At 34.3% G+C, this 15,252-nt stretch overlaps 1 protein-coding gene and 1 non-coding gene across 3 annotated transcripts in view; one reads left to right on the plus strand and one right to left on the minus strand.

Annotated features, from left to right (window-relative positions):
* The window catches only part of LOC144968878 (uncharacterized), a 139,823-nt gene that overhangs the window by 94,398 nt on the left and 30,173 nt on the right, over window positions 1-15,252 (plus strand). For both annotated transcript variants that reach the window (XR_013644679.1, XM_078907693.1), the window contains exons 18-23: window positions 3,216-3,365; window positions 3,855-4,127; window positions 4,605-4,877; window positions 6,728-6,906; window positions 9,092-9,287; window positions 12,576-12,749. Coding sequence is in view for 1 of the 2 variants with exons in the window: in XM_078907693.1 (XP_078763819.1) it covers window positions 3,216-3,365; window positions 3,855-4,127; window positions 4,605-4,877; window positions 6,728-6,906; window positions 9,092-9,287; window positions 12,576-12,749 (1,245 nt within the window). In the remaining variant the exon portion in view is untranslated. The remainder of the gene's footprint in view (window positions 1-3,215; window positions 3,366-3,854; window positions 4,128-4,604; window positions 4,878-6,727; window positions 6,907-9,091; window positions 9,288-12,575; window positions 12,750-15,252) is intronic.
* LOC144969749 (U6 spliceosomal RNA) lies at window positions 12,341-12,445 on the minus strand. The gene has a single exon (XR_013644828.1). It is a non-coding gene; the product is annotated as a U6 spliceosomal RNA (small nuclear RNA).

A 15,252-nucleotide genomic window follows, 5' to 3' on the forward strand; every position in this document is an offset into this window, starting at 1 on the left:
GTCATCGGTGTCTTGGCTTGTTTTTTATTTTACGAAAACGTGTGCGTCTGTGAGTTTTGTTCAGTCGTTGAAGCTATCGTCATACAATAGTCCAATTTTGATAAAACAGGGGAATTAATTAAAAGTTCTGCTATATGTTTGGTATTAATGACAAATTTTGCTTATTTTTTCATTTCTGTGTGCATAGATTGTATGGCGTTATTCACGTGGCTTGTCATGAAAAGATCTTTATCAATGATGACGCCAAGGTTTTTTGCTTTATTTGAAAATTCTATTGTACTGTATCCGAGGGTAATAGACCTGTTTAAGGATACTTGGCCTTCCACCCATTAATATCTCAGTTTTACTATCATTTAATTTTAACTTGTTTTGGTACATCCAAGATTTAATCTCATTAAAACAGCTCGACATTCCTTGTATTAAGGATTGTAAATAACTATAAGGTGCTGAATCATAAATTTGCGTATCGTCTGCATAAAAATGATAACTCAGATTGAATTTGGATATTACACTAGAAAGGGACTGCATATATACAGTGAAAAGGACAAGGGCCTAGAACAGAGCATTGTGGCACTACAAAGTTTAGTAAAACTTGCTCTGACTGAACACCATTTACCACAATAATCTGCCATCGATCCTGTAAATATGATATAAACCATTTAAGGGCTACTTGTTTTACGCCGAACGTATTTTCTAGTCTTCTTAACAAAATATCATGGTCAATGGTGTCAAAAGCAGCTGAAAGATCTAAAAGGCATAAAAATTGATATTGTTAGCATCGGCGTTACATAACAAGTCATTAAAAATTTCAGGAAGCGCCGTTTCAGTACTATGTTGCTGTTTATAGGCTGACTGGAAGGTTGTTCCAAACTGTTGTTCTCCAACTTCTACACAGAAGTTCCTGACCTCCCATAGTGGGCAGGGGAGTACAGACTGTGTCTTCTATCCCCGTATATCTGCTTTCCAACATGCTTCCTGTCTTTGTCTTGGAATGAGATTACATGATTTTGTCCTGGCCGGAGTCCTAGCTGGGAGGGAAACAGTCAAATGCATAGTTATTATTTTGGAAGATGATTTTTTTCTTGTAAATCATCTCTCTGTTATGTATTATTATATTTGTTATTTTGAATATAAAATGAAAGCATTTGAGTGTATTCCTATTTGTTGGATTTTGTGCTTGTGTCCGAATGAGACTTATAGGAGATCTCAAACTAAGTACATTGGTGGTATGCTCTTGGAATCTACATCTGTCCCTAATTTTTCTCAGTCCCCCTATGTCTTACTTTTTCTTGAGTGCTTTAATTGTAATTCTAGAACTTTTTACTATCCCATTTTCGTCCTTTTTACTGGCGCTGATATAGCCTACATGTGTTGCAAGAGCCGTAAAACCCTTAAAAACAAAAACAAAAAATATCTACACAAAAGAGTACAATCCAACAAAACAGCAGTAACTCTATCACAGTATTTCGCAAAACAACACTGTACATCCACAAGAAATTATCATAGCAGTAAGTTTACAACCCCAACACACAGAACCAACAAATATAAAAACAGTTTCTTCCCAAGAACTATCAGGGAATGGAACACTCTCCCACCAGAAATCCTAGATATGTATTACCAACAACAACAAATTTGGTCAACTATTAAACATTTAGCTTTCAACTCAAAAACACAATAATGGAGAAAGTCACCACATAATTGTATAAAATCTGCAGTGCTGGGTAATCCGCCTTTTGCAGATAAAGACGTTGAACTTGAACTTGAACTTGATAATTGTGTCAGATCTACCTTCTCCAAAAGTTTTGACAAACAAAGTAAATTTGATACAGGACGATAATTAATTGTTTAATAGATTAGCAATGACTATGAAAAATGTTTTTTTCTCTTTTTGAGGAAAATCTTTGTCTGAAATCAAAGCCTTATTTCCACTGAGTAAAAATCTTTTTGAATTTTGAAAATCCATTCATAAATAAACAAGTTATGCAGTTTCAAAGGTGTCATTTATTTGGATGACCCGCAAAGAGGAAAAAAAAACGCCAAAATATGGGACGCTTTTTCGACATTTTTTTCGACCTTTGGTTGTATCTTGCGTAATAAGTGGATTAAAAGATTGAAATTTGGCAATTTTATGGCAAATTTGATAGAGAATATGATGAAAACATTAGAAGAGTTCTTATATAATTATAGAGCTGGATGGTATATAAAACACACACACACACACACACACACACACAGAGAGAGAGAGAGAGAGAGAGAGAGAGAGAGAGAGAGAGAGAGAGAGAGTGAGAGAGAGAGAGAGAAATTAGTATAACACACACACAGAAATATATTAAGAAATGAGAGCAGCAGAAATGTGGTTTCTTAGAAGGATGTTAAGAATCTCATGGACAGAGAAGAAAACTAATGAAGAAGTATTAGAGCAAGCTGAAACTAAAAGGCTATTCATTCGTACAATAAGAAAAAGACAAATGCAAGTTTTAGGACACCTAAATCGACATAAATGTATTGAACATCTTGCTCTCACAGGAAAGACAGAAGGTAAAAAGAGTAAAGGTAGACCAAGAAAAACATATTTGAATAGTTTGAACAGCTGGGTGACAAAGAAAGAGAAGAGTAATATTGGTTTTCTGAGGTTATCTGATCAGAGAGATTAATGGCGTATCATGATCACCGATGTCTGGCACAGACTTGGTACTTGAAGAAGTTAAAAATTGTGAAGTCAAGATGGGCGGGCTAATGGGTTCCCACTTGACAAGGGTTCTGTTAGCCTAAGATGACAGGATTAAGGCAACACTTGAGTGTGGGGCACCATCCTCCATATGGCCAGAATATATGACTGTGTGCACTGTTCTTAACGTCATGAATCCTGTTTATAGCCATATTGTCTCACAGACACCTAGTATCGAAATCCCTTTGGTTTTCATCTCTTTTGATATTTGATATGAGGGGCGATGTAGCAATTCCTTGAAGTGACAGTTTGAATTGTCCTCCCGCTCGAGAGAATGGGAGTCGGCATGAAAGTTTCCGTTTGGCTTTCACTGTCATACGTCATGGATCTCTTAATAAAAGTCTTTCCTCTTACAAGCGTATATAATTTTCGAAATAATCATCCTTAAGATAATAGTGGAGGGCCACTAAAAAGAAAAAAAAAGATATTGTCGTTTTTATTCTCTGTACTGAATATTTTGTTTTTGTACATACTTTTTTTTTACCAGAGCAAGGCTTAAATCAATTTTGTACTTCATCAAAAGTTTGCATGGACCCTCAAGCTTTGTGCAAACCTCCCAGAGTGGGCACAAATCAGCCGATGTGTTTATGTAAAGATGGATATTACCACAACACTCTATCTGGAAACTGCAGTCAAGGTACACATTATTTAACCCATTACTTATTTAGGAGCCATTGTGAGCGTGGTTGGTGACTGGTGGGTACAGCCCTTTAGACACAATTCGACTCTGATTGCGTAACTTGAGACCATATTTGATTTGCTCATAAAGCAGGCATGCAGCTGTGTGATCCACAAGCTGTGCTTGGGTAATATATTATGGCATGCCAGAAAGAGCACTTTGTTTTACAATCCTTTATTATGAACAGATTGAATGACCAATAAGTGTTTCCACTCATGCCATTGCCATACGCAAAGAAGAAAGATCACACACGTTTAATTTGTATACCAAATGGTCTCGACATTTTTGTTTATAGCAATGCCAAATAAGTATGCGATTTATAGATTTGTTCACGTGCTATTGGCATTTAAAGTCAAGAGCAACATTTTTTTGTATTTAAAAAAAAAAAAGAAATTTGTTGTTGCTATTTGTATGTGCTTAAATGTCATTTAATGTATCTCTCTTCAGTGTCTGATTTTCAAGTGAAGTCCTGCTTCGTCTCTGACCATACTGACGATTCTATTTTCTTTGTATGGAGTGCAAACACGTACGGTAAAGCAGTGACATACGAGATCAAAAGCAGTGCTGTTGAAAGTTTTATGACAGCATCTCGAAAAGGTGGAAAGGTCACTAACTTGCCTTCTGGTTCAAAAGTTGATTTCAGCGTTATATCAATTTTGATTCAAGACAATTATTATCATGAGATGTCAACAACCTATAGATATGGATGGGCATGGACGAGTAAGTATTAAAAGAAAAAAAACAACAAAAAGAAAGAAAGAAAGACAGGATTATTGGTTAATATAAAGTTTCTGACTTTGGATTTTCGGACCGAGGGGATCTTGAGAGAGTTCTCTCAGGTCACGAAATATGCAATATAGATCAAAACTGTATTATGACAACCCAGTTACACAATTTCCTATAAAATCGCTGTTAAAGTCAGTAAATATAACAATATCAGAAGAGCAAGATGGCCGAGCAGATAAATCAAGGCACAAACACACAGAGGATTCTGGTTTGAGCTCCACTTTTGGCATCTTATTTCTCCTTGAGCAAAACACTTAACCTATTCATACACTTAGCCAGGCTGCATTTATTTCAGTCATACTTTAAAATATATTCCTCCATAGAAATTTTATTCATTTAATCTTTGTTATGCCATTGAATCAACACCCTCTATTCCTCTTTATCTCAACCTATTTTTGTTTCTTTTTGCAGAGCCCTCTAAACCAGGGTACTACAATCCATTGACCAGCCAGTTATTAACCAACCCAATGACCTTTGGATTTTATCCTTCCACGGGTACTGTTTATCGGTACAAAATTACAATTACCAAAGGGGAAGTAAGGCAGTCATATGAGACTCGATTACCCAAATTTACTTTGACTCTTGGTTCAGGTCAGACCTACGGTTATGAAATCGTGGCACTCAATGAAAATCGGGACAGAAGTGATGAAATGTCGAAAGGAAATTTTACCACTGATCGCAAGGGTGCGTATTGTTATTGTCACAATAATCAAAGTCATGATGTGATGATGAAGGTAGTAATATAATAGGGAACAAAAGTGTGATGTAAAAAAAAAAAAACTGGTTCTTTTCCCGTTGGAAGTGTAAGACTATTCTTCTGGAGGACTGAATACATACCTTGTGTAAATGATCTTCTGGTTCAGAGTGATGGCATCTTATTTTCTAATCTAAATATATGCTGTTCGTCAATAAATAACATCCATCAATGCTCTTTTACCTACCCTTATCGTTAGAATCTGGCTATACATTCAGATTTTTTTCCAAGCAAATTAATAAAGTGAAAGAGGCTGTTTTTGTTTCCCCGTTATTCCTACATATTATAATACCATAAATATCAATAATTGCCCCCAGTCTACCTGCTACCAGTTAACCTCCAATGACCTCACGCAGGTAGCTAGCAGGGAGGGTTAATGGCCCCTTGGGGGTTCCATCTGAAATAGCTTCCTGAAATTCAATCTAATGATAGTATCGATGCAGTGTTGTTTCCGTCGACCACCCCGATTTTTACGTTCTTTACAATTGTTATTTCTATCACAGTAGGGCGAAGTAATAAGAACAATGGTTAAAAATTGATGATAAAAACAACTAATGTAGGACAAAGGTAAAATACAAAAATTGATGATAAAAAATAATGTTTCGTTGCACAGTGTATCAATTGCATAAAATCTAAATATAGATGCACCGAAATGAATAAAAATGTCAGAACTTTTGGAATATTTTATATGAAATACCAAAGTAGGTACAAGTTGATTGATATAAAAATCTAAATACCACGATAACACAGTGAACATATCCAATTTAACGACAGCACAAAAACACAACATTTGCCTGCTTGGCGTGTTACACAACATGATCTCAAAATAAGCACATTGATAGTTTGCTCTTGGAATATTCTACTATAGCCTACTACTACTACTACTACTACTACTACTACTACTACTACTACTACTACTACTACTACTACTACTACTACTACTACTATTACTACTACTACTACTACTACTACTACTACTACTACTACTACTACTACTACTACTATTACTACTATTACTACTACTACTACTAATACTACTACTACTACTACTACTATTACTACTACTACTACTATCTACTACTACTACTACTACTACTACTACTACTACTACTAACTACTACTACTACTACTACTACTACTACTACTACTACTACTACTACTACTACTACTACTACTACTACTACTACTACTACTATACTACTACTACTACTACTACTACTACTACTACTACTACTACATACTACTACTACTACTACTACTACTATACTACTACTACTACTACTACTACTACTACTACTACTACTACTACTACTATTACTACTACTACTACTACTACTACTACTACTACTACTACTACCACTGCTTCTTTTACTACTTATCATATTATATCATATCATCTAAAGGGTGATTTAGTCCAACTGACCTTTTAATACCCTGTGTATTCAAATATAATCATAAATAAACCCGGAATAGATTTTTAAAAATCAAGCATTATTTTAAATCTGTCCACAGAAGAAGCATTTTTCGTTTGATACTTAATACTGTTCCAAAGCTTTACAATTCTGTTAATTACTACTACTACGACTACTCCTACCACCACTACTACTACTACTACTACTACTGCTACTACTACTACTACTACTACTACTACTACTACTACTACTACTACTACTACTACTACTACTACTACTATTACTACTACTACTACTACTACTACTACTACTACTACTACTACTACTACTACTACTACTACTAACCCATGTCATTCTCATTTCCTTAGTATCTGGTGTCGTGCAGGACTTTAAGGTTGGATCAGTCACATCTACAAGTGCAATGATTGAATGGAGATCACCAAGCCAATCTAATGGAAACATCCATGCCTACATCATTCAAGTTTACACGGATCATTCATGCGTTGCCATTTATGTTTTAAAATGTTCAGATTGCCAAAATGATGAGGTAAGATTAATTATTTTTTATGGATAATCTCTCCTACAAATGGTAAATAGGAGTAACAATGAGGGTCCTAGATTTTGGTCCAGACCATGTGATGTATTTATTTGAGGCCTGTAAATCTTCCGACTAATGTCGGATTTTTGTCAGTGCAATTTTGCTCGATATATTCTGTGAAATGCTGAAAATCTAGGTACAAATAAAAATTGTAACGACAAAAAACAGAACCAACAAAAAAAATGGAGTTTTATTTGGTGTCTTGAAAAAATCAGTTTTTATTCCATTTTGAATGCTGACTTTGTTTGTTTTAGGTTGCTTTTTTTCTTCTTTCTTTTCATTTTTTTTCTTTTCATTTTCACGTTTTATCGACAACAAATAATGACATTATTGTTTGTAAGAATAGTAATCGAGAGCTTTTGATTGCTATCGATTGTTTATAAACCCTTGTCTCAAATCTCGCCAATGTTGGTAGAACATCTGTCAAGCATTCTTCGTTGATGTAGTGGTGTAGTTTGTCCACCATATCAAGTTTTTAGTGTTTGTAAGGGGGTGATGTGTCACATTCTGATGACATTTTCATCTTCATTATTCAGGAGTTGCCTTTTGTGTGAACGAACGGAGTTCAGTAGCTCAATTATTAATTGGGATGCCGCTTAATTGGGACGATTATATATTATTATTATTATTATTATTATTATTATTATTATTATTATTATTATTATTATTATTATATTATTATTATTATATTATTATTATTATTATATTATTATTATTATTATTATTATTATTATTATTATTATTATTATTATTATTATTATTATTATTATTATTATTATTTATTATATTATTATTATTATTATTATTATTATTATTATTATTATTATATTATTATTATTATTATTATTATTATTATTATTATTATTATTATTATTATTATTATTATTATTATTATTATTATTATTATTATTATTATTTTTATTATTATTATTATTATTATTATTATTATTATTTATTATTATTATTATTATTATTATTATTATTATTATATTATTATTATTATTATTATTATTATTATTATTATTATTATTATTATTATATTAGTATTATCAAATTTAAAAAATGATTATTTCATAAAATAAAAAAATGATATTCAATTATAAGAATATATAAATAAAATAACATTAAATAAATAATAAACAGTTAATAAATTTTCAGAGATTGAAAAATTTGAAAAATCCAGAATATTGGACATGACTGCTGTCTTATGGTAGTAACCTTGATAATTCTGCCATATACTCTGAATGTGCTCCATTGTGCTAGTGTCCAGGATGGAACGTGTATGTAGAATACCACCTATGTCGGATCAGTAGAGTGTTTTTTCTGATCGCTGACTACCAGCTGACAAATCAAGATCAAATAAAGAACAAATCAAGAAGGTGTCTAATCAAGAAAGAAAAGTCCTCACCATCAATAGCAAGCTGCAATTCCTCGTTGGTATCGACAAAATTATAATGACAAAGAAGGAAATAACTACAAAATAGGAGATTTCCAAGTCTGTCGAGGGTTGGGATAAACTACAGAGGGAAAATGGTGTTCTAGCACTGTGTAGGGTCAACACAATGACAATACACACTGGAGAGTGAAAGCGCAACTGGTAAACCCTTTGTCAATAGGAAAAATACATGTTCTATTCACACAGGCACCTATCTGCACATCGCATAATTATATTTATGGGTCTCACCATGCCCCCTTTTCCCGCCATCTTGAAAACCCTGAAATAATGAAGCCCCCGGATAAAGACATGTGTTTCTTGTTCAGGGCAATGTTGTTATCCAGGGGTTGTACTGTAGTATGTTAGGTAACATAAATAAATAATCCGGCCTTAACTATCTTTTTTTTTCATAGACAATTGTTTGATTTATATTCTCCAAGAGGTGAAAAGTGACCAGTGATCAATCCCGAGCGAAGAATAGAAAGTATGATCATTTGAAATTTGGCATTAGCAATCATCACTCAATATTTTGATTTCATTGCTCAACTGTTGAAATGAAAGACTAATTAATATTATTTACCAAATATGCACATGTAGTTGCTTTTCATTTCAATCTACCTTATGTAGAAACATAAATAAAAGTGTAAATTTAATTATGAACAAGACTATATTATAATACAATTTGTTTGGTTTTAACAGGTACCTTTGTTTCCTGAGTGTACAGAGGCCTTTTCAGGGAAAATCGTAAGCACAGAAGTGAAAAATCCAAATCACTTGTTTACAAAGGAGTTAACATCATTGACAGCCTACAAAAGTTACAGTGTCAAAATTTTTGCAGTGACAGAGGCAGGGGCTGGGCATTCCAGACAATGGCCTTTCAAAACTGGTGAATCAGGCAAGTTTTAAATATAATTGAATTGCATCAGCAACAAATTAACTTTGTATCTTAGTCATATAATATACAGCTCAGCACGGAGTATTTTACAAAGGATATGAAGAAGACTATGAGGGGGGTAACTGTGGGTGGTTTCTATAAGGTCTCATTATACGTAATAAGGTGTGGCATTTAGTATATCTTGTCTCATTAAATAATAGAGGTGGAATAAAGTTCCCCTTTATGTGTGTGCTACAATAAGAATGCAAAGCCAGAATATTGCATTGTTTATTACACAACAGCCAACGTCAAACTGTGTCGGTCTCCATACATGTTCGAGATTTGTCATGTTGCCAACGCTTAGAAAATAGAGGAACTATAAAGGGAAATTGAAACCTGTTTAAGATTTTCGTGATTTTGAGAATTGCTGTTGTATGTTTGAGATTTCCCAGCTGCTCTTTATTTCAATATAAACTTAAGGTGTGTGTGTGATAAAACCAAGTTTGCATGCAAAGCAGTTTTATTGGCAAAGTTTGATTAAAATAGAATCATGTTTGAATATAATAGCATGTAGAAAACATGTAATATGTATTGTTGTCTCTTTTAATGACAAGAAGATATTCATTGTCATACAGTGTCACATTTCGTGGTGATATTAATTAATCACAATCAAAATTACTTGATGCTAAAAGTGCAATCTTAAGACCAATGCCCTTGACATTCGTCATTTAATTGTATGGTAATTTGAATTTTTACTACTCATTTGAAATACATAATCCAAATTTGAAAAAAAGAAAAAAAAAGAACATAACCCTTCCCTCCCAACTGAAAAAAAGAACCAAAAAAACCCACAAAAAAAACAAAAAACAAACAGAAGGATAAATAAAAAGATGAAAACGCTTTAAAGGCACTATCTGATAATATACAATATTACAATTATTTTCAATTTATCATTAGCAGCGAAAATATGCCTGATCATTACTCTATCAAAAAAAGGCGACAATAAATTACCATCAAACTATAAACCAGTCTGTCTGACCAACATAATATGTAAAATCATGGAGAAACTTATAAAGAAAATAGACATTCACATGGACAGAAACAATCTTTTTAGTGGTAAGCAATACAGTTTCATCAATGGTAGATCAATAATACAGTTAATGACAGCACTTGAACACTGACAAATAATGTTTGGTCAAGGAGATATTCATAAGGTTTGTATGACAGTTATTTGACAAAGCCCCCCGTGGTAGATTTATTCATAAACTGGCAACTTACAATATCAGCCCAAAACTCTGCTGGTGGGTAGAGGACTTTCTTGTTAAAGAAAATTCTGATGTCAGAGGGCCAATCTTGACCCTTTTTTCAATGGAGTAAGAACTGATTACTCAAGTTAGTTCCATCAACACCCATGCAAAGTGCTACACATCCATGTCAGACGCAAGAAAAGATTAGAAACAAATAAGTTAATTAAAGAAAAATATGATTGGACAAAACAGAACTTGAAGTTTTGACTAATGAAAAAAGATATTGGTGTTGTTATTAACATCTACATTTCGAAAGAAAAAAAAATCCAGGCACAATATATCAATGCTAATCAAATTGTTGGATTGATATTAATAAATTGTTCACACCACCACTTAATTTCTTGCTCTAGTTTGACCATTCTTGGAATATGTACGCCAGTAGCACTGGTTACAAGAAGAAATCTGCCAGCATCATGGAAAATGTCCAAAGACGTGCAACAAATAGTTGCCTGGTATGAGAGAGAAACATTACGAAGACAGAAACTGAGTATAATCTACCAACACTTCAGTTCAGAGGAAAAAGGAGACTTGACTGAAACATTCAAAATACTTTCTGGTCTTTAAGTTGTAAAAGTCAATGCCACAATGAACTTAGAGGCCACGCATTCAAACTGTTTAAGCTCACATTTCTTTACTCAAAGAGTAATCAATATATGGAAACATATACCCGAACACGTGATTAAATCAAAATCTGTCAATCATTTTAAGAACAATCTTGACCACATCAATACGTGCGGCTATGTGGTCTTGTGGTATGACACTCGCTTTCGGATCGGAAGGTCCAGGGTTCGAGCCTCGCGCTCGGCGCATAGTTGAGTACTTGGAGAAGGCTCTTTCCTCACATTCTCTCACCGTACTCAGGTGTAAAATGAGTACCTGGCCGTTAACAGCGATGTCTTGTGTCCGAAAAATTGTAATATCGCCTAACCGGCGTCATGTCCTGTCCTACATGTTAAATGTTGCTGTTGGCCAGGGACCCCTTGTAAAGCGCTTTGAGCACATTTAGTGAATATAAAGCTCAATAACCACCCTACACTCTACAATGTGAATTACAACATTTTCACTTCAAGAAGAAATTGTTGACACTCATGTGCATTCCCGAAGGATTATACACATTTTTAATTTTTAATTTTTATTTTAAAAGACGCAGGAGAGCCTGCATTCCATTCCATCGTGACTATGACTGACTATAAAAATAAAAGAAACAAAAAACTAAAACAAAAAGGACACCAATAAAACAAACCAAGCCTATACTTTCTTGAGACTTGTTAATAACAATTTCAAAACTATTTTAATATTTTTAATTAATATTGTAAACCCCAAGTTCCTAATATCAAGATATTATTTAATATATTAATTGAACAGATTGTACTTATACAGATAACTGATAAATTTGTGACCCTATAGAAGCAAAATTGTTCATAAGCACTAGGCAGAACTATTTATATCTCTTAACCTTTTGCATACCAAGTGAGGTTTTAGGGCAGACAATTCTGTTTAGAAAACTGATTTACATGTAGTCCTTCAGAACCATTGGTTTATCCCGGTTTTGTAGTGTGAAACGGACATTAGCAATTGCTTGCTACCCTTTGAATAGGATGCTAGTCTATCGCACAGTACATTGCACTAAATGTAACAGACCCAGCTACCCAATCACAGCTGAGTGGGCAGAAAAAATCTCTACTGAACTTGGGATCGATCTTGAACCCTTTGCACATGAAGCAAGTGCTTTACCAAAGAGATATTGGGACCATATTGGGACCCCGTAAAAATATAGAATGCTTCACGAATTTTCGTGTCATCCTTGCGCAGGGTTTATGCTTATCTTCTCTGTATCGTTCCAATTTTAGTATTTGTACTGTGTGTCTATATGAGCTATGGGAAATGTTTCTTGCATTCTTAAAGTTTTTTCAGTACAAATTTTTTCTTGAATAGTTTTTGAACTCTCTCTAAAAATAAATAAATCTAGTACTAATGACGATACATCTTCTCATCATCCTAGCACCTGAAAGCATCGTGGAGCTGAATGTGGTTAGCAATAGAGAATCACAATCTAGAAAGGTATATTTAAGTATTTCCTGGAAACCAGGAAGAGAGACTGGGAGAACCACCTATGAAGTAAGGGTGACCCACTTAGACAATGGATCGCAAGCCCATTTAGTGGCAACCAAAACAGGTATGAGGTAAAACTGAAATCTTACCTACCTCTCTCCTCCCTGCCCCTATTTATCGATACTTGAAATGTCTGTCCGCCTGTCTTGTTTTCAGTTCCAAGGGAATTACTGATTGTGTTTATATTCGTTCACTGGGAAACTACAATCAGAATTGAATTCTTGCAAAGCCTAATATATGCTCATTTTCACATGTTATACACGATTATAAACAAACGGAGTTATTTTCAACTGTCATTTTCAGTCTTTAAGTGACATTCTAGTCATTTAATCAACAAATTATTAATAAAAAATAAAGAACCCTCAAAGAATCTGCTGTCGCACTTTTAAAATATTATTTCGTTGAATTGCATCTAAAGATTGGGGGTGGATATCGGGTCCATAGACACACTCCTGGACGAGAGACCTTATAAGTGACAGGCAGTATTATGAAAGATCAACTATAAAAACCGTGTGCAGAGAATGAGAACTGTATTAAATAATAACTTTGCCTATGGACTGAATATCTGAAAAAAAAGATTTGTATGATACAGTGCTGGACAAAGCAGTGAGAGAAATACAAGAAATGTTTATGTAAAAAATTAGCCTTCCAGGACAGGTACTTAAGAGACCTGAGGTTTTAGTTTTATTTCTGATGATTTTCTTTTGTATTTATATTTGTCTATTTATCGTACATAGCTTTTCAAAGTTTTATCTATATCAATGTTTGTTCATATAGATTTTACTTTATTTATGAATAAATAGGGGATGAATTCGAAATTGTGACAGATGCTCATAATGATTAGATTGGAGGTCGGACAACTGAGTGGATATGGCACTTATACCTGAATATATCGGGTCTGAGCATCTGATTTTTTCCTTGAACAGAAATGTAGCCCTATCAGTCACTTTCACTGCAGGAAATTAAACTGTAGAGACAAAGTAAAACAGAACGAATTGGAATTTCCTTTGTTTATCCAGAAGGAGAAAATTTTCATTCGGATCTATTTCAAGGCAAGACTTGAATAACCCAGGTGTTACACCCCTTCCGCACTAGGACATGACTGTCCTGGGACAGTCCTGTCCCAAATCTGTAACATATAGAATTTAGAGAAACCTACCGCACCTATTGGGACGGGACAAAACAGTCCCGTTGTGTCCCAAGCCGTTGTAAGACTCCTTCCGCACTAGGACAAAACTGTCCCGGGACAAATTTGTCCTGTCCCACTGGAGAAAACTTCTATTCAAAAGGGGTTCCGCACTAGGACAGGACTGTCCCAGGACACACCTGCGCGAATGCATTATTTTTTTTTTTTACAAGATTCAAAAGTTTATTTGTAGGCAATTGCAACTCTAATAATTCACATTTTATGAATCAACATAAGATACGACATGACGATAATGATTTTTTACACTGTACAATGGGATTTGTTTACATAAGATTTATATAATCATGAAATATAGCAAGAGTAATATTATTGCTACTGCTACTACTACTACTACTACTACTACTACTACTACTACTACTACTACTACTACTACTACTACTACTACTACCACTACTACTAATACTACTACTACTACCACTACTACTACTACTACTACTACTACTACTACTACTACTACTACTACTACTACTACTACTACTACTACTACGACTACTACTTCTACAACAACAACAACAACAACAACAACAACTACTACTACTACTACTACTAATACTACTACTACTACTACTACTACTACTACTACTACTACTACTAGTAGTAGTAGTAGTAGTAGTAGTAGTAGTAGTAGTAGTAGTAGTAGTAGTAGTAGTAGTAGTAGTAGTAGAGTAATGGATGAAATAGAGGTTGCATATAAATGTGCTTTACTACGTGGAAAAAAAAGACAAATTGAAAGAGAAAACAATATTGGATGCATCCTTTAATGACCCAAAGATTGCTCAAGGGTCAATTCATAGACTCTATGGTGATCTCCGATCTTATCTTAAAATGACTTTCTTGGAATCACCTCATTTTACCTAGGTGCAAATGAGTACCAGTTCGCTGATGAAAGTAAGCTTTGACGGACTAGCATCATTCAAGAGGATAATAGAAAGTCAGCATGCTTCGTACCCGAAAGGCATCAGTTGAGTAAGTCACCTCGCCTAGCTCAATTTGCGGCGCTGCACTGCGGTTGACGCCTGGGTTATACCTCGTCCTAGCTAAATTTTCGGCGCTGCATTGCAGCTGACGCCTGGGTTATTCCAGTCTTCACTTGGAATAGACCCTCGAGAAAAATTTCCCCTATGGGATGAAAAAGGGAATTTTATTTTTTAAAGTTTAAACTGTTATCTGTCTGCTCAACGCCACAGAGACATGGATAAGTTCCGGATTTATAAGCTTAGGAGGCAAGATGGCCCATGGTTAGCGCGTTGTACTCTGGACTGAGAGGTTCTGTGTTCGATTCCGACCGAAGCCAATTTGTACTTTCTAGAGCAAGAAAATTTACTCCAATCACTCACTCCATTCAGGTGTAAAAGGGTAC

This window comes from Berghia stephanieae, chromosome 3, assembly GCF_034508935.2.
Source record: "Berghia stephanieae isolate SIO BIC M18660-M18661 chromosome 3, UCSD_Bste_1.3, whole genome shotgun sequence".
Lineage (NCBI taxonomy): Eukaryota > Metazoa > Mollusca > Gastropoda > Nudibranchia > Aeolidiidae > Berghia > Berghia stephanieae.